General features: G+C 32.2%; 1 protein-coding gene across 3 annotated transcripts; it reads right to left on the bottom strand.

The window, feature by feature from the left end:
• Positions 1 to 4640: 4640 nt before the first annotated feature.
• On the bottom strand, positions 4641 to 27503 carry LOC117684612 (serine/threonine-protein kinase NIM1). Of its 3 annotated transcripts, none has more exons than XM_034457409.2 (4): positions 27379 to 27503; positions 15833 to 16263; positions 10771 to 11039; positions 4641 to 7904 (listed from the first exon to the last, which is right to left on the bottom strand). In XM_034457409.2, exons 2-4 carry the CDS (start codon positions 16077 to 16079, stop codon positions 7164 to 7166), a joined length of 1257 nt encoding a protein of 418 aa, XP_034313300.2. In that variant the 5' UTR covers positions 16080 to 16263; positions 27379 to 27503; the 3' UTR covers positions 4641 to 7163. The 3 variants fall into 3 exon arrangements, with proteins under 3 accessions (XP_034313300.2, XP_034313301.2, XP_065922101.1); XM_034457410.2 differs by lacking the exon at positions 27379 to 27503 and adding an exon at positions 17881 to 18007; XM_066066029.1 differs by lacking the exon at positions 27379 to 27503 and adding an exon at positions 17851 to 17967.
• Positions 27504 to 27777: the final 274 nt, after the last annotated feature.

Genomic DNA, 27777 nt, shown 5'->3' with positions numbered 1-27777 from the left:
TATATTGTTTCTTCTGCTTGTAAAAAAGTATGTTGATTTCTGTGAGAAAATTTACGTTCATGTACTAAATAGCACATAAAATAAACACTTTACATGGCATGTCGGCGATATAAATGGGGCCTCTAAATGTGTACGTGTATTTCATATTCAGGGCTCATATATGCAGTTACATAGCCAGTTTTATAATCAGATTTTGTTTTCGCACTTGTGTGTGGGTTAAAGTAAAAATTCAAAGAAATATAAAAAATGTTTTATGGAGAATTCATATGAATGAACAGATGAATTGTTTGATTACTGTCCTGAAGTCATAATTACAAAAAAGAGCATTGCCAACAAAAGGTCAGTAACATACACAACTCTGCATGTATATCCCACCATATTGTTTTTTTTTTATTTATAATTGAAAAATGGAGAAAAAAGACACAGAGCTGTAAAGAACTATTACATAATATCAATGCTCCTAACATCATGGACTTTGTAAAAAATGTACTTTGTATTCTTGATCATATTGATTAGAGCATAGTTATGAAGTATGTGTCTTCATGTATTTGTAATTCAACAGTATAATATGTGCTGTTATGCAATGGTGCATGTTACACTTGACTGATTTGACTCTTAAAGTGTTCATGTACATCTTTGGCTTACAGACTCCTTCAACATGCACTAACAAACACCATAAAAAGTTCATGTCACATTAAAAATTGCATGTCAAACAAAGACATTCTTGCAGTTACGCAATCACTATTTCGCTTTGAATCTCCATAAGGTAGGAGTAAAATTGCTCCTGTAAAATGATTAAATGCACGCTACCTTGTTGAAATTGAGACGAGAATGTCTCTCTGAGTTGGTAGAAAACACTTCAAACACGAAACAACAGGTTACCTTTGTCTTTGAGGGAAATGAAGAGGACAAAAAGTCCCAAGCAGCAAAGTATATTAAGTTAATGTCAATTAAGGCTTAATATGTTTTTAAAAATTGATTACCTATGATGCTGAAAATGTACTGTGCATACTTGATATTATATATATTAGAGCCTTGTACAATATAGTAATAAATTAAGTATGTATAAACTAATGCAACTCAACTGTAAGGGTATTCTGTATAATGCATGTTAAATTGGGGGCTTCATTAAAATTGATCATTGATCATCAAATTGTGAAAGTGGATCAAAGGTTGCTGCTAAAAAAACAAAGGACTATGTGCGGTTTTAAGCATTTTTTGCCCCCAAAATTAAAGTTTTATAAAGAGCTTTAAAAATAAGGTGGAAGATAGTTAGAATCATATTTAAAATAAGGGTGCAAAAGATTATCACCACAGTGACGTCATAATGTAGAAATGACATCATTGCCTAATTTTGATATACTGATGTTTTGTAGCAAAATATGGGTGTTTTCCGATGGTTTTTCGACTGGGAAACATAGAGCTCAGGCTTGCTCAAGTACCATTTTTTAGTATAATGTGTATACTTATCAGAAGAAAAACATATGTTAAAATCTTACTTGAGCAGACCTGCGCTCTATACTTCCGAATGTAAAATATAAAGCACAATTGGAAATATTTTCAATTGTTTGCAAAGGACTATGTGCGGTATGGTCAAATATCTGCCCCCGATTTCAACCAATTTTTAAATAGTATCGTATGAAAATGAAATCTTCACAAATCATTGTAAAGAGGATATGCCTATAAACTTTAATCTTGATTTTAGTCATCATTGCTCACTCGCTGTTTATCTATGACGTCACTTAAATGACCTAATTCCCGCAAAGGACTATATGTGATAAGGGCCTAAAATGGCCCCCTAAAATGAACATCATCATTTTACTATCATTCTTTGTTTTCTTAATACAGATATGTATGTGATGTGTTTACATAATATTCATTTTGGTTCAAGTGCCCACAATTTAGAAATATGACATTGTAAAGACAACCTTTTCCCGCCATTTTTGCATTTTTAGCGTAAAACAGCTTGTTTTCAAGCAGTTTTTCCTTCCGAAAACATAGAGCGTATTCTTGAACAAATAAAATATTTTTATCAGAGATGAATCTAGCCAAGACTAATAATTGACAAAAAAATTTTCCTTGTTCAAGCATGCGCTCTATATTTCCCATTCGTAAATATATAAGAAAAAATTGTCAACTTTTTGGCCGATTTTGATTGAATTATAGAAATGGCGTCACTTCTGACGTCATATACTGCCAGTGAGTGCAAATAAATCAAATAAATAGATGAAAAATATATTTTATATCAACTCTTCTAAAAAAATTAGTTAACATTTTATTGTACCCGAAATACTTAAAAAATGGCGAATTATGGGGGCCAAATTTAACTCTTATCATATATAGTTCTTTGCAAACAAATGAAGATATATTCTCATTCTTGCTCTATATTTTGCATTCGGAAGTATAGAGCGCAGGTCTGCTCAAGTGCGATTTTAACATATGTTTTTCTTCAGATAGTTATACATATTATACTAAAAAAAGGTACTTGAGCAAGCCTGCGCTCGATGTTTCCCAGTCGAAAAACCATCGGAAAACACCCATATTTTGCTACAAAACATCAATTTATCAAAATAATGCAATATTCATGACGTCATTTCTACATTATGACGTCACTTTGGTGATAACCTTTTACACCTTTATTTTCAATATGATTTTAACTATCTTTCACCTTATTTTAAAGCTCTTTCTAAAACTTTGATTTTGAGGGGCAAAAATTGCATAAAACCCCACTTAGTCCTTTGCGGGAATTAGGTCATTTAGTTGACGTCATAGATAAATAGCGAATGAGCAATGATGACTAAAATCATGATTTTAGTTATAGGCATCCACTGTACAATGATTTATGAAGATTTGATTTTTATTGGACACTACTTAAAAATTGGTTAAAATTGGGGGCAGATATTCGGCCATACCGCACATAGTCCTTTAGATGTGTATCATTTCCATGTACATTTAAGAATCTATTTTGGTTTTCCTGCGATATTTATGTAATATCCTGAAACTTCTAAATTTCAATCCCCATTGGATAAAACAAGTTTATATTTAATTAATCATGACCTACTTTAGCATTGATAAAAATAACTTTACAAAAACAAGGTAGTTCACTGATTAAGGTCAGATCATCAAAGATTGTCACCATGCAAAGTTGACCAGATATGCATGCAGAAAAAAGGAAATTAATAATTAGAGGTTCTCTCTAGTGTAGTTACAAGCAGTGCTTGAAATTAATTAACAATGAAGCAGGTGTATCAAACTGAAGAAACCGAATATAATTTTTAAAATTGTGTTTTCAATGAAGCATTTAAGGTGGCTCTATACACCACTTTTTGATGATGCAGTACGCAAAAAGGTAAATCTGGAAGTATGCAATTCCGGTACTGGCTGATTTAAACTGAGGCGAATTGCATGGGGACAGCTCTTTTGAAAAACTTGTTGATTAATTATTGAATAGATTTAATTTGATAATTCGAAAATTCATTACTTACAAGTAATGTTGTATGTGACAGCTTCATGTTTTATGGTATTATTTATCGAAATAAACAATAATATCAAGTATAATTTTTTAAAGAGTTTCTTTCCCATCATTGTCATGTTACACCGTAGCGCATTGGGTTAGTGGATTCACTACAAACCTGTAGGTCATGAGTTCGATTCCCATTGAGAACAATGAATTTTTTAACTTTCCAAAATTTTCTGAAACATATTTTTTGGTTGAATACTGTGAAAGAAAATTTTAAACCAATGAAAATATTTCAATTATAATATACTTTAATGCACATTAATATCGACAATTACAGGGGATGGGAGGGTTACTTTGAATTTCTCTCAGGTTGGGATACATATAAATCCTATTAGCCTAATCAATTTCCCCCTTTATTTATTTGACTTAGTTTTGCATTAAAGCGAATGCTAGTATATTCACTTATACAGCCCTATAATGAAATATGTATGTATTTATCATTCCAACATTATATTTAGGAAATTTTCTTTAACTCAGAAATGAAAAGTCCCCAAGGTGTTTGGGCCTTAGGACTTCGGAACGATAACCCTTACCTGAGGAACTTTCATACCAAATGAAATTTAAAATATTTGTTGTGTTTATTTGCAATGATTTTCAATCAATTTTTTATGTCACATTTATTAAAATACATTTTCTTATAACATCAAGCAACTTTTTCAGATGATATGTCAACAGAATAAGAAAATATGAAAAATTATGTTTTGGGGAAATACAAAAAAATTGCAATAATAACATTTTTGAATGTTAAGAAGTGTAATATTTTTTTTTATGTGTCCAAAGGAAATATCCATCATATGACAATTTTTTTTTCTCAGTTTGTTAATAGCTGTCTTTTTAAAAACTATTTTACAAAAACTCGAAAAAACATTAAAAAATTCTTTAAAAATACCTAGAGTATCCCTATCATCATTTTAATATTTGATAAGTATATGTTTTGTGGTCTTCTATTCAAAATTGGAATAAACTGTGGGTGTATAGAGCCACCTTAATGAGAAACCAAGCATTTTTTAAACAGTTATATAGAAACCAAAAATATTCTCTGATGCTTATATATAGCTTGAGTAATTAATACAAAACAAGCAGACTTTACAATGTACATGTATAACAAATAAGATTTCAATTCGTTTTTTGTATTTTTATTTCCAAAATAATCATTGTAAAAAGAAAACAACTTCTATTATATTATATCCATACTATACAAATATTGACGCTGTAAACACCAAAGTTAAATGACGAAAAAAAAAAATAATCACAGTCACAGCTATATGTGTACATGTAGTTATAAAAGTTCACGTTGGGGAGTCTAATTGGCGGAATTGACATATGCCTCCTAAACTTCCCATGTACATACATGTATAAGTCAGTAAAGGGAATGCAGAAACTTAGCTGTCTGGGGAAAATACAGCCATAATAGTGATGTATTTAATTTGATTAGTTTCCTCTGACAAGAAACTGTCAAAATGATACATATCCATGTATAACATTAACAACAACAACATCTTGATATGTCTTTGGAGATGTACATCTGTATAAAAAAAAAAGGGTAGAAAAGTTATTAATTATTAAATTGTTGTTCATACAATTTTAACACAAATTCATCAGTATATATAATAACTGAAAAAATTTAATTTACTGGTACATTTGTGTACCAGCACAATGTACGTTAATGTTCTAAAAACCAAGCTTGTGATGACATAAAAAAATGTCTGTTAATAAGAAATTTGAAAATAATGTTTTTCAGAAACAAAAAATTTGAATAAGTAACGTACTAGTTATAATGTGTTTATATAAAAATCTAAATGAAAAGGGTGTTTTGTTCATAGGTAATTGACTCACGAGACAGAAAAAAATGCATGCTCTAAAAAAGAACATTACTGTAGCTCAATACAGCAAATACAGCTAGTGTGTATCATTCATATTTCTATGAATTCATAATAGTAATACTATTAAAAATACATACTCTAATAAACTTTTAAATTGTTTTAAAACTCTTCTCAATAACAACTTGCATTTGCATGCCCATGCAATCATAGGCTAGCATGCTAACACACACACTTTTTGACAATGAAGAAAAATATGGGAGTCCTTTTTGAAAGACCCAAAACATCCCAATACATGGTAAATATTCATCTCATAATAATGCCTATATGTCACTATAACTGGTATCTCCTGATCAGAGCTGTATTGCTAAAAAGATATTTTGGAAAAACATCAGCACTTAAAGAAAACAGACAAAAATATTACTAATAAAAAAAAATGGAGTCAGCAAGGCCTGTTATTTAATGTACCGTAAATGCATGCAGTAATTCCTTAGGTACATTCAAGAGTACTAGTGATTTATTGCAATCAAAATATGCCTTTGGTGGGATAGAAAGAGAGGGGAAAAAAATGAAACATTATACACTTTAAAGAGAAAAACTCTGGATGCATCTTTTAACAATGATAGAAATTTGTATATATAAGTATGCTATGGTTCAATCTAAGCAACTGGTATTTAATTAAATCAAGATTTCAATCACCCAGATCTATCTAAGAGGCATATTGATGAGCAAAATGTGTTGCTGTGATTGTCATGACAAAACCCATGCATGCAAACAAAGTCTGTGTGTGTGTTTGTGTATATAAACTATTAGGTAAAGCTTAATGCAATTGAAAACACGTAAAAAACAAAAGATATACAAATCAACTTGACACTAATGAATTACCATTAAGAGATAATATTACATAATTTCTTTAAAAACAGAAAAGAAAGTGTTTTTAACATATCAATTCCAAATGGGGGCATTATTATCCAAATTTTTTTTTTTTTTTATAAAAATCAACGAAATAAAAAGAGAGAGTTAATATAAATTTAGGTCGGGAAAAGAAGAATATATTGTAGTTATAACAGACAAGGCCCCATCCATTGTAATCAATATAATTCTGTTTTGGTCCATATAAACAGTTTGGCATGCATAATACATGTTTACAACACATAATGGTCATGTATAGACGGAATTTAAATAAACGTTAAAAAAAAATCAATTGCGTGAGATTCCTTGGTAAATATACAGGTACAAAATTACAAAAAAGCCAGGCTATACTCTCAATATTACGGATATTTGTCAGTGTTTTTACAGCAGGAAAGCTAAATAGACAGTGCCCCAAATTTTAACTGAAGATTTCTTTCTGGAGTGTTGTCACAATAAAGAACTTCATTCAATGAAATATTGATCAATTCAATATGTGTAGTTGCGGTCATCATAAAATGTGTACAGAGTGCATAAACTTTAAACTTTTTATAGAATAAAAACTTTTGAACTGCAAAACATATATAAATTACAGCACTCAGGCAATACCCTTGAAGGCATTTGTAGCCTTTAATAAACAAACAGCACAATGCAGATTCTACATTTTCATGTTCTGGTGGGAAAAGATGCTCTAAAAACTTCAAATGCTTTTTTGGTTTTTTTCAATCTGCATTTCATTTATATTCCTAATACATTGTACAGGTTTGTGTAACATACAGTACCTTTATCAGAAAAAGAGAAAACATCAATTTAAAAATCTCTAAGTGAAAAAATTGCACCATTCAAACATGAACTAAATTCGTAATCCTGATGGAAAGTTTCCTAATCACTCCAGTATAATTTCTAACACAAAATCACAATATAGTACACACTTTTGATTCTTTCTTCAACGTGGGTGGAGATTTAGCTCTGTCATAATTGGATACCAGATCAGGCCCTCGTAATTCAGTTTCCGAATCGCACAAACCTGATTTCTTTTTCTGCACACGGTGAAGAACAATCCTATATGTCCCTGTAATGCTGCTTCGCGAGTCCCTATGACCCGATTGGATGTGTTCATTTGTGATCCCCAAATCTTTTAAGATTCGACGTGCATCCTGTTCCTCCTCTGACAGACTAGAAGTATCCTGAGATGGATTGACATTGTATGGTTCTAACTCCGCTGGAAATTCCTGGCCCTCTAGCCACTCACTCTTTTGAATTTCAGTCAGCGTGAATCTATCTTGAGGCACAGGTCTAAGAATATTACGAATAAGAAATTGACCACTGTCCGATACATACGACGGAATTGTGTACTGGCCTTCCAGAATACATTTCTTCAGCCTTGCAACTGTGTCTGCTCTGAAAGGCATAACTCCAGTAACCATGAAATATAACATAATCCCTAATGCCCATATGTCAACATATGTCCCAAAATAGCTTTCATCTTTGAAGAGTTCAGGTGCCGCGTAGGGGGGAGAGCCACAGAAAGTGTTCAATGTCTGGTCGGGGCGACAGTGCGTGCTGAAACCGAAATCACCAATCTTGACCATACGAGAACCAGCGTAGAACACATTCTCTGCCTTGAGATCACGATGAATGATGTGGTGTTTATGCTGGAAAAAAAAATAATACACAGAAATTAGATATGGGTACATCAAGGTTCACTGTGGTATCAATGAGGTTGTTGGGATTATCATTGAGGTTCATTGGATTATATGAAGATTTTATTCATTGTATTCAAAAGCGTTTTTTTTTTTTTTAAATTCTTTTATTTGAGCTTGATAAATATTTTGGCCTCAGATCTTCCACCCATCTCATCTAGCTCTTATCTCTTTTTTTTTTTTTAATTAAGCTCAATATTTATATTCTAGCATTAGGTCTTTAACCCATCTTTTCTAACACTCTTCCCTCCTCCTTCTTTTTTAAAATAAACTACCAAGTTATTAATAAAACGACCCAAAGAACTGATCAGGATAGAAGAGATGGACTGACAGCATAGAGAGCAGAATCAACTTTGATCTTTATGGGACAAAAATTTGTCATGGATTATTCACCTACATCAGCAACCTTAAAAATTAATGACAAATTAATCATGAGCCTTAGATCATAATATCTGTAGACTAATCTTCTTCGAAAATTTCAATCAACAAGTTTATGTATCTTAAAAGTAGATGAATATCAAATCGGCTCTACACCAACCAAGGTTTACAAAACAAACAATAAAATCTGTTGAAATTTTGATCTAGATAGTGAAATGGCATTGGAACCGACAAAAATGCAAGCAATAAATGGTTGGATCTGTAAGAACTTCAGGCGATTAGCTTCCACTGATATGTATACCTGTAGGTAGCCTGAAGGTTCAAAACCAAGTTTATTACCAACTTTCATGTGGGTTAGTGTGTCAAAATTTTCGTGATGTCATTCAAAATTCAATGCCTTTCCATGGATCCAGTTACTTTGATACATTGTTATAAGCAATTAAAAAACATTATCAAATGTTTAGTTATTATATATTCATAAACATTCTCATCATGCATGACTCCCATAAAGTCACAAATATAATGGTACATGTATATTACATAATGTATTAAGTTCTGTTGTAGCTAGGCCCCTTGATCTAAACAATCAACAATGCATGGAAATGGACCAACTGATCAAATAATTCAAATGAGAATAATTAATTTGTACCCATACATATTTTTTTTTAAGTAAATTGTCAAAACTAACAGATGATAAACTTTTGAGTTCTGGATGACCTTTCAGTCAATAAATGGTACACTTTTCGATCCTATCAAGGCATGGTCATTTATATACATAAATGGAATTTATATTTGAATCCACAAAAAAAGAATTTCCATTTACTTAACAATTTGTGCAGTCAACAGTTTTTACAATAGTGGTAGATTGAAAGGCATAACAAATATTAATTTAGAGAAAGACCAGACCGCCGATGTGTGGATATCTCAACTCAAATTCTAATTTAAACATTGGCCATTATTTGAGAACACTTCTGATATTGATAAGGACTAAGGGTCAAACAATTGCTTTATTTGTTTAGTGATATTTGTGTATTCATGAAATTTGAAGGAGTGAAAATACTTTAAATTTTGTTCTATGACTGATCGATGTTGTTATATGTGAAACAATTCAGCGAGAATGCAGTCACTAGGGGGAAGCCAAAGCAAAAATATTGATTAATTTATCTTATTACAAAACAAGACGTTTAAAAACGTTACTGTTCTTTAAAGTAGATCAGATCTAAAGGGGAATCAAGGTGGAGGGGGGGGGGGTAGCATAAGACCTGCATTTATTTAGAATATTAGTTTCAATTGAAAACCTGAACATTTTGGACAGTTCATCTATCTAGAGCAGATATTTGACCTTGACCTGACCTGTTTAACTAAGTTTTTTGACCCCCCCCCCCCCAATTCCTTTAAAAATAATCTCTCTTACTTATTTAATTTGCTAACAACTCCCATCAATAGGATAAAACTGAAATCCTTAAATTGGTTCTGCTGAGAACAAAACATGTATTCTCAATTTGCTGAACTGTTGAGATTGGTCTTAGCATGCATAATTGGTAACGTTACCTTTTTTTGAAAAACCTATCTACATTCTGTCATATTTTACCTTTAACTCGATCATTCAGTAATTCAAAGAATATCACTGCTACAATAACTTCAATAATCCACATAATGGATTTGTAACCAGAGAATTCTAGTGCTCTAAATGTTAATACATGTATTATTATGCACGAAATACTCATGACCAATTGAAATATTGCATGTAACTTGTACTGGCTAATTTTGAATATAGATGAAATGCAAATAGAACGAGATGAGCACCACCAAGCAATTTAAGCTACCATACCCCACCCCCCCTCCTTTGCAACACGAAATGTTTTTCAAATGTGATGAGAACATAGTCAGCTCATTTCTTTATGGTCTTCTATTGTTAACTGGAGCATAAAATGTGAGCTATATATACTATATGATATCCAGTTTCTGAAGAATACTTTAAAATCTATAGGATTGGACTTATTTCTGTGCTTAAGAAGTACCCTTCTAATTGCTAATATTTTCTTTCAATCTTGCCCATAGGCTTTTGAGCACCAACACACTAACACCAAAAAAATTTCTAACAGACTCACAGACCCACAGTTTAAGATGCGCTACCCCTCCATTGAGAAGATTAGCACGATGATAATAAATGAACTAATGGGTAACCACTTTCTAACATGTTGGGAGTTCAACAAAGTTGGGGTGAGGGAATAAAGAATGAACTAATGGGTAACTACTCAGCAACATGTTGGATGAGGGGATAATAAATAGATTGATGGGTAACATCTCCACATCATGATGAATGCAACAAGTTGAGTGAAGGGATAATGAAGGAAATAATGGGTAAACCTATCTTCAACAAGATGAGTGCAACAAGTGGATTCATTGAATAAGATATGGAACCAATGGGTAAACCTACCATATGCTGAACACCTGCTACAGATTGAGCAAATATGTGTTTGGCCTCCGACTCTGGGAATTTACCCTCGTTAGAGATTTTTGTGAAGAGTTCTCCGCCCCCGGCGTATTCCATCACAATGTGGAGTTTGGCTAGCGTTTCCACCACCTCGTACAAACGGATGATGTTCGGATGGTGGAGTCTCTCCATGCTGGAGATCTCTCTCGACAGAAGTCGCTGGGTTTTCTGATCCAGCTTTGTTTTATCCAGAATCTTTATTGCTACTTTTTCTGCAATTTGGAATTAAAACATCACATCAATAATCATTATGCTATAACCCAACATACAATTCGTTCACAAGGTACAGTAACAAAATCTCAACAACATAATCACTAGGCACAATTAATTACACGAATGTAACATAAAACTGACTTTGGACAGCCTAAGTTTCTTGTATCATATTAAGTAAGCTCAATATCAATTCTATAACATCTAATTTGAATTGTCATTTCTGCTTGTTCATGGCTCAAATTATCAAGTATTCTGAGTCTTAATCTTTACTTCCTGCAGTCCCTTATCCAGTACCATTACCAAGTAAATGTAACATCAGAGGTGATAACAAGTACATGATTACATGATTACAAAACAGAGGGGGAGGAACCCGCTTGGCAATGGCCATGTAGGAGGATTGAGACACATCAATTAATCAATAAGAGCCTCTAATTCTCCCCATGAGGTACTTGAATCTGTATACATCATCTCTGCTGTCTAATCCCCATACGTATAACAATGATTACATAAGTGATTAGTACAGGTAATCATACTTGTGGGAGTGAGATGTGACATAAAACAGGCAATAGTTAAATTCATTTTAAAACAAACTGCACACCAACTTTTATTTGCGAGATAGAAAATTTCAAGAGGTTCATGAGAGCCTCATATCGCAAATATTTATAGATGCAAACCAGATGTCTCATCAAACGTCTCTTGTATTTTATTTGCCAGATAATCTACCTCTTGATCGCAAAATTAGTCACTTGATCCAGTTTAGTTCTCAAGTACGGTAAATCGCAAAATAAAGTTGTCTTGAATAAAAGATGGTTTACAGTATATTGTCATTCATTAACATTCATCTTTCCAAAGGCATATTCCTGCTTGAATTCCAATGGATTCATTCAATAAATGAGCTTCCCTTAATATGATACTAGCTGTCATTTTTAGTTATAATGCTACCTGTTTATGACAATGCCACTCTACATACATTACCTGTAACAAATTTAACTATGATGTTATGAATCGAACTCTGATCACCAACATGTTCATGCAATGTAGCTGTGTGGTCAAAGCAATATCAATTCGCCCAAGACATGTAGAACATTAACATTCATAAACAGGTTACGAGAAAAATTACAAGTCATTTCCCTATATCATTAGCACATCTCTCCCAGGAGGTCATTAGAACCTTATTATCTGTGCAGTTGTTCAAAAAGAAACATTTTATTGGTTAACCCTAAAGGATTCCCAAAGTATGAATTGGAAAAAATCATGGTGATACCTACATGGTCCAGTAATATGGTTAATATCTTTACCGTATCTTCACAAAAAATATGTAGCCATCACATTTATGAGAAAAAGAAAACACTTTCTCCTATTCAATTGTATTTTTTTTTCCATCAAAAGTAAAGAAAAATAGTTTTTATCAAAGAAGTTATCAGTAAATCTAAATAAAGGAATTAACTAGATGCAGTTATTATGACAGATTGCAATGCCAACAAATTTTCCACTGACAGAATGTCACTGCTTAATGGGCTTGCAATTTTGAATTGAGGTGAAAAAACATAATTCAACAGATATGAAGGGCTCTCATATCTGTTGATGTTCCAGGGTACTGAATATTTTTCTGCAACTCGATCTTCGTGTTTGCCTACGTCTCAAAATGATGAGTGGTCCATTCCCGTTAACACATACATTTCACAGCCTATTTCAGTAAAATTTATACCCTAGTGACATAAATGCTATAAGCAAGACTTTAGTGGTCATGCTCATTTGGTCATTAGCCAAAAGGATGCAGGTTCAAATACTGTTGTCAAACCCATATTCGTTGAAATCCAATTTTGTGGATTTTATTTGGAGTCCATACATGAAATCAAAGTGCTCATCAAAGCAGAATCTTATGACAACAGATGATATTTTTGGGACCATTGTCAACAAATTTTCATCTCTTCAAAAAATGTGGATTAAACTATAAGTTCAGAAAAATTGATGCCCACAAATATAAATGAAACCATAGTTCTTCTGAAGGTGCTTGATTCTTTAGTTCGCATTCTTGGGCAATCAAGCCTTCCATTTCCATGTACCTGAACCACCCAGGAAATGTCAAGCCCTTATGAGACTGGGTCAGATATACATCAGAGTATAACAAGCCCCCACAAACCTGTGAAAGGAATTAAGCTATGTCTGAGTAGCATAATCAACTTGAAATCAAATGTGGCTAAAGCCATAATTACCTAGAATCTGAACAGACTATAAGTGAATTAAATGCTATTTAATTCAATTATATCATGTATAATATACAAACATTCCTGATGTTAGAAAGGTTTATCTATAATACATGAACAGCTGTTTCTTTTTTCTTCTTCGACTTATTTGAATTTTTATGATTTTTAGGGCTGAAAGAAAATTAGGCCGGGGGCTTTATTCAGAGTGCTTGAAAGTTTAGCAAAAGTCTATATGATTTTTGCTCTCTGACACTATACATCTGAATGATGAATTAATAAGCACCATTGTGTGCCAAAATTAGTACATGTAGTAGACTGAAAAGACTACAGATCAGTTGAATATCACAGACAGGTATTAAAACTCGTTAATCAAAATAGTGTCCATTCATTATTAACAACTTTGTGGAAGGTCAGAATCATGATTAGAGCCCAGATGAGATTAAAACCATGGTAAATTTTACAAACTTTACAGTACCTGGCAATTTAAAATAATCACTGGCACTTTAACCTTACATTAATTTTAGAATAACGAAAACCTTACTCTTATATCTAAATCCGTTACATAAACTAAAGCCCCTTTCACAATTGGCCCACAATCAGAAGCGACAAAATATTCGTGCGACTAAAAATTAGATATGAATCGTAAAACGGTTGCCGTAATAATGTATTTAAAAAATGTTTGTAGGAAATTCGCACGATCTAAGCGAGTGTTGTGCGATGTAAACGCATTAAATCTTGTGATATATCTTGCGTCTATATGCGACTGTTGTACAATGAAAGCGACTGTTGAAAGATAATGTGATAGGATCGCGAGAGAGACCAGGTGATCGAACGATTGAACGTGCGCCAATGTGATTGGATGTGCGATCATGCGTTCCATGTTACGAATGCTCGTGCGAGTCAAAGGGGGTATATACTGCCCATTTAATATTATACCTCAATATGATTATTCTATTATATCTGATTGGTGTAGAAAGTCACGTGACAGGGCGATTTCATAGGAATGAAAAAACCGATATGAGCATACAATGTAGACAAACATTGATTTCATTAAATAAAAAATATTTACGGTAGTCATTATGATCCTCTTTATGTCATAAAACCAACTTAACAATCTATGATTCGAAATTATGAAAGAAAAGTGAGACAGTAACATAGGAAATTGATCAATCACGATTATTGCTATTGAAAAGTCAGACAATTTTTAGAAATCAATGTATTTTGTTTTATCATATGTTGTTCGATAAAATAAAACGTTTATTGCATTAATGTTCATATGGCGAAGCCCTCGGTAAATACAATTTTTCTTGGAGTAATAAATCTTCATATTTCCCTCACCATCATGCAATAAATGTATATTGTCAATTGTGGTCTTAAACAGAGATGCTTATACAGGGTATACATACTAGTGGCATATTGAGGCTGATAAGTCATGCAATGATAGTAAAACGTTGCAAGATTACATGAGACATGTTGAGCAACAGCCTCATGGTCGCAAAACACACGCATATACAGCACCAATGATTTGGATCGTATTCGGTCATGTCTGAATAGTGTGCATGTCCACTATTTTGAGGAGACTTGATGTGAGCACTGAAATGCATGCAACGTATGCGAGACCTCGTGCAACGTATGAGAGAGCACATGCAAATCTGAACAATTCCAATTGCAGAGTGTTGTAAAGTGCTCGTGTACCAATTGTGAAATTAAGGGGCTTAAGGTAGTTGAATTATCTCATCATGGATGCAGGAAAAGAAACACAGATTTCTTTACGATGCAGTGATATGCTCTGTGAATTGTCAATGTAGACAAAGGCCATCCTTAAATTTAAAAATGTTTGTTTGGAATTGCCGCCTGCTTGGGGGGTCCAGACCCAAGAGGGAGGGAGGGAATTTTTGAAAATTTTCAATCTGGAAGTTCATCTAATTAAAAATTGGTAAAAAATAAAAATGTGAATGAACTTGGAACTATGCAAACATTGTACGACAAAAAAAAAAATAAAAATAAAAGAATTTTTGATTGCAAAATTTCATCAGCAGGTGGGAGGAAATTCCAAACAAACAAATACAATTCTATTTTAGCCTTAGTACACATGTTCTTGGTTGACACAAGGAGCATGCACATATAGTCATAATGTGATATATTATACAATCAATAATAATACCAATACATTATATATCTTTTTAGAATCAGGACTACCGGAAAAGGTATGAAAAATATCCTGGTTTCTTTTTGTCAAAGCATAGTCAACCCAAGTATTAATAAATACTCCATAACATCACTCTAGTTATTAAGTTTCCTTTAATGCTGAGATCATCTGACAATGGACTTTAGATTACATTCAAACCCCATACAGTCGCACAATCCCAATATTCCTTTGACAAATTCTCCGAGGATAAGGAATCAATCATGTAAATTACGACACCCATATTTGTTATGCTAAGACAACTTTTGTAATCAATATTCCGTGCTTTTTCACTTGTAAATTTTTTTTCTTGATCATCTAGAAAATACCTTAAGTAATTTGTAAATACAGTATACCTGTATAAAAGATTGACATGCACTCATGTAGAAGCAATAGATACCTTTTGTCAATGCATGGATACCCATTTTGACTTGCGAGAAATTCCCACTTCCGAGTTCTCCTCGAATTCGATAAAACCCTATCCTCTTTCCCAGAGTTATTTCCTTCAGACATTTTTGATCGTTGCTTAAATCGTTCGACAATCGTTCGAAGGGAGTTAATCTTCGTTCCTTGGTTCGATTCTCGTCCTCCCGCCCTTCATAACCATATCCTCCGTCACCATTCAGCATCTCACTTTTATCTTTCATATTACCCTTACACTCTGAACACAGAACTGTCGATTAATGTTACATGCTCGACAGACATATTTCATATGATGATCAGTTGACGATTTCTCGTTATGTTTGGTACTTCACGTGGTAAAAAAAGACCCCAATCATCCACTCCAATCCAAAGCGTAGTGTTGAAAAATTAGCACTTCTTCTGCAGAGCCTACAAGAGATAAATATCCACCAATCAATAACTCTCGTAGCAGCATTCACTTAAAGGCCTGATGCTTTATCTTATTGATACATGTATACATACATAATTTCATTCATTGGTATTTTCTGTTTTCTGACCATTAGATTAGTCTGATAAAAAAAGGTTGACAATAGGAAACTAAACTGAAAATTATATATATTCATTTCTTTGTCACCACACCACTTAGTAAAATGATTCTGTAATGGTTGGGTACTGTTTTGTTTCAATCAATTCAAAATATGAATACATATATACATACACTGTAAAAACGTCCAGTTAATAAGTACACCATTAAATTAGATAACATAAAAATTTGAAAACTCATATGACAAAGATTTTACAATACATGTATTATTTGCATGATGACATAGGTTCCAATATCAATATTTTCTGTTCATACACCAACACTCGACATTAATTGGGAATAAAAAACAAAACGTATCTTATTCATGGATAATAAAAAATATAGCTATAATGACTCATTTAATCAAGGACAATCGGGTATTAATAACAAAAATTAATTGCCAAGTAGTCAAACTTCAAATGGGAAAGACATGCACAACAAGGTATTTGGGAAGATGAAATAAGGCTTCAAAGAAACAGACTTGCTTCTTAGGTTGAAATATAATGAGACATCAGCTAAGACATCAAAGAGAAGGATAGTGTCAATCAAAAGCATCTTAATAATTAAAATAAGGTAACATTACATATTACATCCCAACTACTAGAAGTGATAACAAATCAAAGGCGATATTTACATCACTCACAATCCGGCAGATACTGGTTCCGAATAGTTTGTATGAAAAGAACCCAAGCAAATCTGTGGTCCAGTTTAGAAAAATGATAATAAATGAGATCTATACACGAACACCTATAATAATTAAGCCCATGTTTTTCTTCTTGAGATGTGATGAGTGAAGAAAAAGCTCCGTTAATAGTTACTTGCATGATTATATATATCTACAGAATGAGCGATTACCAATAAAAAGAAGGACAGCTTCCATATAAAATAAAGGTTACCCAAACAATGGGGACACTAAGGTATCTATCTCCTGAGATATGAAAAACTCACTTTTGCAATTTGAGTAGAATCATTCAAACTTTGAGATTGTATATCTATATAGCCATTACTTCGATCATCTAAAATGGCATATAGTCTCAACTTAAGAATTGAAAATTCAAGTCAGATTAGAGAAAAGTTTAACCTACAAAAAAAAATTGAGATCAACTATCAAATCATACATGTACGTGATTACTATACCCAGTATATAAATATATATATCTGAATGAATCATAAAATTTTACCAAGATGCAGACTAGCAGGTAGAATCAACCATGATTCCAATGACTGCATGCAATGATTCAGTAAAATACATGTATAACCTGCAGTAACTTCAACATTCCATAAATAAAAAATGAACTCTGAACAAAACTAAAATAAGTATTGATAAGATGACTGCTACATCAGCTTACAAATGAATTCAATGTTTATCAAACTCCTTTAATTTGCATGCTGAGACTTGAGTTATTATAACACAACAAGGTACTAGTACATACCAGTTTACAGAATTGTAGACCCCTACTAACCTGCTCGAGATTGTATAGATTAACTAGCTCCCCCAGTTCACACGAGTTCTAGATTGTACCCTTCACTAACACAACTGCACTAGGAAACAGCCAAACAACTTCTAACGGAAACATGAATTTGTCTTTAAAGCAGTTATACGTACATTTAAATGACCACGCATTGTTGAAAATTTTTATCACTATTGATCACGACCCAAATCATCGAACAGTGCAGTGCTGTGTTAAAAAAAAATGGTCTTTTTATTGTACTCATGGAATATCATATTTCAACTTCACTGCAAGTGTCCAATAGACAAAAATTCCCAAAGGTTTATCTTATAAAAAAGGATAAGAAACCAAATTCTCTCCTTTTTTTGTCAAATAATTCAATCAGCCATTTAAATGCACTCTTAAATGTTATAACTTTAATCCATGAAAAGGTCGTTTACTGATTAAACACAGGGCATATACACATATCGTAATTAGCTACAAGCAACTTTTCCCAAATTTGTCTTATCCCCGACTGTGAAATTGAATAAGCACTTTTGGTTATTGTTGGAGTAGGATCGACTACACTCAATCTCTTAATCGAGATTAAGGTCTTATTTTCTCCATTTTACAATGCAAGATACAGACAACTGAGCCTTGGTTTGGACTCCTTTTAGTCCTTTTTAAAAAATTATTTTTGGAGAAAGGGAGGGGTAGTCCAAATTTTTGAAAAAATTTAAAGTTGGAACGAAATTATTTATTGCAAGCCTTAAATTTTATAAAAAATAATGAATGGATTTTCTCTAAACTTACATCAACAATAAAAAAAATAAGTGTAAAAATCATTGGAATAAGGAATTTTGGAAAACAAATTAATCTTATGGTAATTTCATTCTAAATTTCAATAACAAAACTTCAATGTGGCCTGTTGTGTTCATTAAAAGCCTATTTATGTTCACTAATTAATATTGACATTCACTTATATGTTGCCCCCTCCTTAACAACGTAATTAGTTATGAACTAATATGCACAGTCATGCATCTTTTCACTAAAGAAATAATGAACCTTCTGGCCCAGACAAAAATATTGACATCACTATGTGCAGTATGTAAAAATTAATATATCACAAATTCCAATTTACCGGTACTAGCTATTAGTGAAGGGCAACTGCAATAAAAATATATTTTTTTATATATCTGCTTCATTTGATTTACAAAATAGGATTAAAAGGGCCTTTCTGAGCTTCATAACTCCATATTTTGTGCATACACAGATCAATTTTCATGCATAATTTATTTTCTTACGGTTTTGTGCTGATCTTTGAAATATATACTGTTAAAAATCTCCTCTAAATTAATTTTTTATTGTGGTTACATTTAAAACATCAACTCAATCAGAAAAATCAAATCCAGGCTGAAACAAAATTTCATATATTTGATATACCGCATTAATAAACAAAATAAGGGATAACTTTTTCTTCCAGGCCATTACAGGTAGAAATATGTTTTCACAACCAGATTACTAACCATGTAAAACTTACCCAACAAGTCAATATAGGCCACAATATGAGATCAAAGCTAGAATCAAACCTTTTAAACTGTATCAAAAACTTCAATACAAGCCTTTTGCAGTAGTAAATTGTACCTGAATTCTCTATTCAAAAAAGGGCTGAGCCTTTAAATAAAATGTAAAGAAATTTGTTCAGAAAGAAAGAGATTTATTTATAGGGATGTTCATGACTTTGTAGATATAGCTATACCAGTTTCATGTCCATCAATATCTTAGTTACTAGTAACTTGACTATGCAGGGATACTGAAATTTAATTTGAACTTCTCCTTGCAAAAAAAAATACTACAACGTAGTAGGAAGTTATGACATAACAAATAGCCTACATTTACATGATTAAATATACCAATTAAAAGATCATACTTGTGAAGAAAACAATGTAATATGATGCATGTTCAATAATTATATTCCCACCCCAAGGAAATCAAGCAATAGATGGATATAATCGCAAATATTATATTAACTTCACCCATGTTGAATGACTAGAGTCTAATGTACAAGTACCTGCTATTATTATAAGGGGGCAGTTCAATGAACTTTATATTGAAATATGGTAGATAGGGACTTAATAGCTTAACCAGCTTGCATGTACAATCAGTTGCATGAAAAAATCGATTGCTTTCAAGGTTCTTAATTGCTAAGAATTGCTAAGAATGACATATCCCTGATTCCTTGGGTTTTAACAAGATGGACAAATTGCTTCGATCAGGAAACCAGTCACTCGGTAACACCTGAAAATACAGGTCAAGCTTCGTTGATGGACACAATGGTAAATGATCGAGAAAAACTGCAAAGATGTTTCTATGGCAATAAACCCATTGTAGTAGACATATTACCTAGAGGAAGCAAATGTCTTGTTTTACTTCTTCTCAAATTTAATTTTTACACATTTACTGAGTTATATCTGTTAGTAGTTCTTTATGAACATGAACTAGTTTGCTGATGGATATATATATGTGTGGCTCATTGCTAACAATGCAGGTGTTACATATTGTTATAGAGAAATAGGAGTTTCAGTAACTGTTATACTAGCTATTCGGCACCTAAAGGAAAGGAGGTACAATTTGCCCATTTAAACTAAAGCTATCAATTTCTAAAGGAAATATGACATTAATAAAACACCATGCATTTTGGTCTGCCTTACAACTATAAAAAAGGAACCCTTTTAAAGATATTTGCACCAAAGAATGTATCGGCTGTGTCAATTGAATTTGGCATGGCAATGAAAACCAAGACATATAAATCTGTGAAAGGTAAATTAGTCATCTTGAAAAGCAATTGATGGATGTATGTTGATCAGAAAAGCTCAACATGCAAGTGATCTGCCCGCCAAGGAACACAGATAAGGAAAATAATCTTAATGACTTCCTGGTACAAAGAAATTTAAATATTGGAATTCAGCCTAAGCAATAGATACAGGTATACTAGCTGTGGAAGAATATTGGGCTTGCTGAAAAACCATAACAGACACTTTAATATTTTGTAGATCAAGTCCTATTTTTGTTCATGTACAGTTGCTACCTAAATTTCTATTTCTGCAATAAAGTCACCCTGACATTATTCAAACAGTCAAAGACATCGAAGAGAAGTTCAGTTCCAGCTCTTGATTTATTGTTTCCTTGGAAAGCTGCTTGATGTTTTTAATGAACTCAGCTATACATTACAAGCAATTAAGTTCTGTTGACTTTTCAAGGTTAAAACAGACATCTAGAGACCATTTCAAACTCTGGATTGAATGATAATACAAATTACAAATATATTTTAAATGTTGACAAGAACTTTTAAAACTTACAAAAATCAATTAACAATTGAAATGAAATTTGTCAAATGTGAATCATGAAGTTGACTCTGTAAACTCAAGTAGTTTTTAATCAAACTTTGCAGACACATTGGAATTGACAGAAGCCAATATTAACCAATTGATTTCCCTCATTTCAAACTTTGTCTCTACCTTTTCTTATCGTATTGCTAAGAAACAATGCCCTGACAAGCTGACATAACGCGACCGGGAGAATCATACTAGCTACGCTGGCAGTGACCTATAGCCAATTCCTAGCTACTTATCAGCTGCCACCTGCATATTCCACCCTGCTTTTGTTTAGCTAGCAACAGAGGAAAACAGTATTGATTCACGTCATTAATGAAAGGAGACAGGCGATCAGCACCCAGCCGGTACCCCGTCTATTGAACGCAATACACAGAAATGTGTTTTGGATCTCAGAAACTTTCAAGGTTATGGGCTGTATATTTAAAAGCCTGGTACCGATACATGCAGCATCAATATCTTTTGTAACATTCAAGTCTATATATGTGTGTTACAATACATGTATAGAAGCATATACCGGTACTTGCTCCAAGTAAATATTGGTATGTAATAATTAAATATCATAAGATGCAAGAAGATTCTTGAAAACTTATTGATGCTCCCAAGATTTGACTTATCAAAAATTTAATGCAATTAAGTTTTTGATTGAAAATGTAATAAAATCAGTGTTCCATAAACTAATATTTACATTTACTTTCTTTCCCCCTATCAAATTGCATTGATTACGGTAATTTGAGTGATATTTATGCATAACACAGAAGTCCCAATCATCAAATCTGGTGCATATATGAATACATGACTGACTCTCCTCGCGACTTCAAGCCAGATCAAGACCTGATTTGTTTGCACACACCTTGCAGTTATGAGACCACATCCTTAAAAAAATAATGATTCAATGCTTAAATATCAACACACTTGACATGTCTGCTGCAATATGTGACATCTAGCTTTTAAACAATTAAATTATTCTTGAACTGCATGAACTTTACTAATTTTACAATGATTTATTAACAATCCTTTGTTGGTGCTGATGTGAGTGTGAGGGGGTCATTGATATAGGATGAAGCTGGAGTACCTGAAGAAAATCCATAAGTCCAAGCGGGTGACCTCCATACCCTTTTTCATAAAACCACATTTACCTCAGGTCGCATCAGTGAGAAGCAAATGTTTAAATTGTCCACTGCACTAATTTTAAAAATCCTTGTCTATTGTGACTTAAGGATCGATGATTCTCAACAACCCATGACTTCACAACATATGTCACAACATGCATAATTATGGTGATTTTAACGCATTGTGAAACAGTTTACAGTATATTGCCAAAACTTTTCTCAGGTGTGTGGACCCTTAAACAAGCAAAAACACAAACAATGCCATCTTACATTACTGCATCCTCCCACATTAAATAACTGGTAACCTAACAGTGGAACATGGAATAATTTTACAATGCAATAAATCCAGAGGCCCTGTCACAGATGACTTTAAAAATTAATCCTTTGATCTCAACTAATTAGTTTTCCTGCACGGTAAATCTTTAATTATTTATGTTCATCGTTACAACTGTTTCCTTTGATTTGATTTGACAAATTACCCTTTAAACCAGAGAGAAAGAGAGAGAGAGAGAGAGATTCTTGCCAAGTATGAATTTAAGACAAAATTCAACAGTAAAAGTGCATAAACTCAATATTTCCATTTATTACGTTTGGACTTGTTTTGTTACATGTAATAATAATTACAAATCAAAATGTTGTTATAAACAACTGAAAATATATCTAATTATTTCTAATCATTTCTTAACTCCTTTGCGATGTATGGTTATACAAACTCACACTGCTATCTGTTTCAGATCGAGGTGATCTTTACTTGTTTTTGATATTTCTCAGACGGATCTACAGTGAAATGTTCATCCCTTGTGTATACAACCCTGTCTTTGAGGGGGTCTTATTTTGATTTTGATAAATATAAATCTGCTTATCATGAAAAAAATAGCAATTAAGATGCAATATTAAAATCTATTAAAGGTATATTAAATATACTCCTGAACTATCATATGATTCATAAGCTGGATTATGCAATAGATTCTATTAATTGAATGATTTCAGTTAAAATATTATACTTATGACATGTAATACTTGATGCTTGAAAATCGCAAGCTATAATCTTAGTTCAACTTCCAACGGACAACTTTATGGCTATAATAAAAGTACAAGTAATTTTTATTGAAAATATGTGTTAATATAATTAACAATGATCAATCAGGGCCAGGATGAGAAAGTTTATGGGGCTGGTATACATACAGGCGGGCTCTGTCATGGACCCAAGGGTTTAACCATGTCTATAAACTGATACAGCTAGGTCATGTCTATAAACTGATACAGGTATTCACAGAAATTCCTAAACAGTTTACCAGTAGTCTAGCCTAGACACATACCAAACTAAGTTCTGGATAATGAATTGAATCATATATCTTAAAAATTTCAAATTGTATATAGAATTGTTGTGAAATATTAGATGTAGCTATTCCTGTCTGATAGTAGGGTTTATAAAATCAGTGGGGTTTATAAATTAGTTTTATACTTACAACATAAAAGTTCAGATTTGTAAATTTCTAATCCAAAAAATAAAAATTTGATATTCTGATTTTGATTTTATCAGGTGATGAACTACTGTATGATGCAAATAAGTCATTGTATCAAAAATTAATAAATATGGTTATAAATTCACTCAAATATCAAATATAATTAAGTCCAATGATTTTTTTAAAAAAATCAATAACTGCAAAATTAGTAGGATTTACTTTTATAATGTATATTTTTTTTTATATTAATGATATTATAAACTGAATTTAATCAACACATCTCTCTTTTACCTTAATATCTAACTTGCTGAGTCACAATTAATACACAGGCATGAGAAAAATAATCAGAGCCAAAGTTGGGTTATATACCGGGTAAAAGAAAAGAGAGTTTTATTTATTGAAACATCATATTTTGATGTCAAATCAATACCTACTGTAATTAAGTTTCACAATAATTAATTCTTTAGTTTTATCGATACTTTGTATCTGCATTATTCAGTGTGCACTAAATTTCAGCTCCCATTGGTTACGGTTACTAAAATATGCATATTAGAACGTACCTGGTAATTAAAATGTAATTTTGGAAACTCTTAGATTTCTTGGATGATTAATTATTACAAGCTGATGATAGAATACTGTGAGATTTGCAAGGACACAGTCTCGTAAAAGCATCTCTCAAAGGCCTAATGGCTTACAAAACTGCATAGATGCATGATCAAGGCATATAACCATAATCCTAAAATCTATATTGGCTGAAGCATGCAGTTCTGTTGTAAATATATATGACAGCAAATGCCTTTAAGTGTTATTAACTTTGGTAAGGGAAAAAATTTAAACAAATGCATACAGTCACATAAAAAAGATATCAAATAGATTAAATGAGACGATAAACTTCTCCATGCAGAGAATGATATCCACTGGTCATTCTCCAGTAAAGATAACATTAATATTATAACAAATGAAGTTTCATATATCTTAACCTGAATGATAGAAAATCTAAAGTTTAATCTGTATTTTTGATCATTATACATGAAATAATTATAATTAATATATATAAATAATATAAAGTCTTAAATGTGTTTACCTAAACCTTGAGTTTTCAGATCCCTCAGTTACCAAACTGAGTTTGAGATTTCAATGAGAGAACTTACAATTATAATTACAAACAAAAATATCAAAATTAAAAATAATATTTTCCCATGAATATGTACCAAATCGATGAGGTTAAATAATTATTTCTTACTGGTACATGTATAAAATTAAAAAAAAAACTATACTAAAAAAATAAGTATCCTTATTTTAGTACTCAAGTAATGAGCATTGGGAACTATGAGCAGTAAACTAATGTGTATTATTATGCCTTCTGTCAGTTTGTCACTATATATTCAATACTCATCTATTTTCGCATAGTATTAAAGGATTTATATAGCGTAAGCATACTATGCCGAAATAGAGCACGTACGGCAAATGTTTTTCAACGAAAATCTTTCAAGCGCCGACAGCGGGATTCGAACTCACGACGGTAAAATTTTTGAAGCTTGAAACCCAACGCGTTACCGCTACGCTAAATAAGCCGTTATTAATACTAATAGTATTTATATATATAAAACGTAGATATATACGACTGACATCAAGCAATTATATTATTCATTTTTCCAAAAACACTTCATTATTGACGGTAATTTTAAAGTTAAAGTTTCTTATAAACTTTTGAACAAATTGATTGAACATTTTTCAAAGAAATTCTACATGAGAATCACAAAAACGCTTTTTTAAATGAAGCTTGATAAAGAATGTACAAGAAAAAAATTCAATGAGATTTCGTCTGCTAAACATTTCGAGTTTTCTCGGTAAGGCCAAACGTCTCTCATTTCTTGAAAAGAACATAAACCTTTGTTGAATTTTTATTGTACAACAACTTGTTGATTAAATAGATAATCAAATCAATTGATTTATTTGAAAAAAACCCAAAAGCTTGCTTTTCCAGTGATAATTTATAGGGACTCGAACGTCACAGCTAACGTTACTTAAATATAGGAAAGCGCGTCAGTATATTCAACAGTCAGCATAATAATAACAATAGTGTTGTGTTGTGCATGTACTATGCCTAAATAGTAGTCAGGGTTTGATACATAGTGCACTCGCCTCCGGCTCGTGCACTATGTATCAAACCCTGACTACTATTTAGGCATAGTACATGCACAACACAACACTATTATATAATAAAAACATTAACTAAACTAGTGAGTTCTAAGTCACTCAGTCTTTTCTACTAGCTTCTAGAGGCATGCAAGTAAAGTACCAATATCAGTAGTAAATTCACTTAAGAATTTAATGGTACTAATTTTTTCCATAGTATTTGTGTGAAAATAAGGTTAATCAGTCCAAAACTAGCGCAATTTTTTGTGAAACATAAATTGCAGATTTTACTATGGGAGGCACTGTTGCTCCCAGGTCGTCCATCCAAATTTTTTCAGACCAGGGGCTACAGACCTGCAGCTAAGTCTCTTCTAAATGACTACTACATATAAGGGTACTATATGTTCAGCACACCCAGAAAAAGTAAGGATTCTTTCATGTTCAATTATGGGAATCAACCACTAACCTTATAAGTCCTACGGGTCCTTAAGTTAGAAGTAATACTAATTTTGCAAGGATGTCTAAGAAAAACATCCCCAACTAGACACGGAAAATTCAAACAATAAAATCTACTGTATTTACATTACAGATGTCTATTGTAAACCTTCCAAAAATAAATTCATAAACTGTAAAGTTCACCCAATTAATGTTTTAGAGTTCATCCTCATTCAATATACTTTCAGCAGGTCAATAATATTGGTACATGTATTATGTAATACATCAGAGACATAAATAACAGAGATGTTATTTATGTCTCTGAATACATGTAGTGCACGCAATACATTTTTTTAAATATTAGTTTTTAAAAATTAATATTTCATTTACTATAAATCACTACACAAATATCAAATTAAACTGACAGTTTCGCCTGTGTTATAACTGTAACCTCAGCTAGAAATTTTGAACCAACTTACTCTCTACGCTGAAATTATGGTAACCCTTTTTATCAAAACCAGCATGTGTTCTTTAGTTAAGAATGTAGGTTCATATTATGGTATTAACAAACATTTCATAAAATAGCTTTTACATTATTATATACATTGGTATATTGATTACACGTGTACAAATAACAACATGCTGGTTTGCACTCGTTTCTTAATACATATTGCGCTGGTCAGTACTGCGCTGAATAAATAGTCTTAAAATTTCATTTGCATCAAATGCTTCCTGGTGTAACAGTTTAATAACTCACAATCATGTGAAATTTATGCATCATTTGGCACATTTATCGCCATACAGCATGCGATTAAATGTCTATAATGGTGATGTATTGTTATCGTGGTTATGGTTGATACTTCGTTGTACACTATCAATTTAATCAAATAATTACGATTACACAATTTATTGATTTATAACAGAGTTGTCATTAAGTAAAAATTGAAGTGGAGAACATTAAAGTATATGTTAAAATAAAGTACTTACCAACAAACTGTTAATATAGAACACCTTCACTTCTATTTCCATAAGATCCATCCAGTGTGCAGGTAAGAAAATTCGGGACTGAGCTCGCGACGGATTATTGACGTCACCATTAGCAACTTCGCTCCGGAGCGGTGTAAAAGTAGTAAATAATCATATGGAAAATTATTTTTACCGGATTTACAATAGCAAATAAAACCACAAAAATATATGCAGCATGTCCTAAAGACATTACAAAGTAGGTATATTTAATGACTTTTATTTAAAATTTTATTTTCAGAGTTTATTAAAACTAATAAAAGGAATAAATTATCGTTTTTACCGAATTAAGCAAAATAATATTGCTTAAAAATTTTAGCGGCGTGCACATTTTGTTCATACTGATAGTATATAAGTCGTAAA

The sequence above is a fragment of the Magallana gigas genome, chromosome 7, assembly GCF_963853765.1.
Source record: "Magallana gigas chromosome 7, xbMagGiga1.1, whole genome shotgun sequence".
NCBI classification, from domain to species: Eukaryota; Metazoa; Mollusca; class Bivalvia; order Ostreida; family Ostreidae; genus Magallana; species Magallana gigas.
The sequence above is the reverse complement of the archived record's forward strand: the minus strand, read 5'-3'. Positions and strand labels throughout refer to the sequence as shown.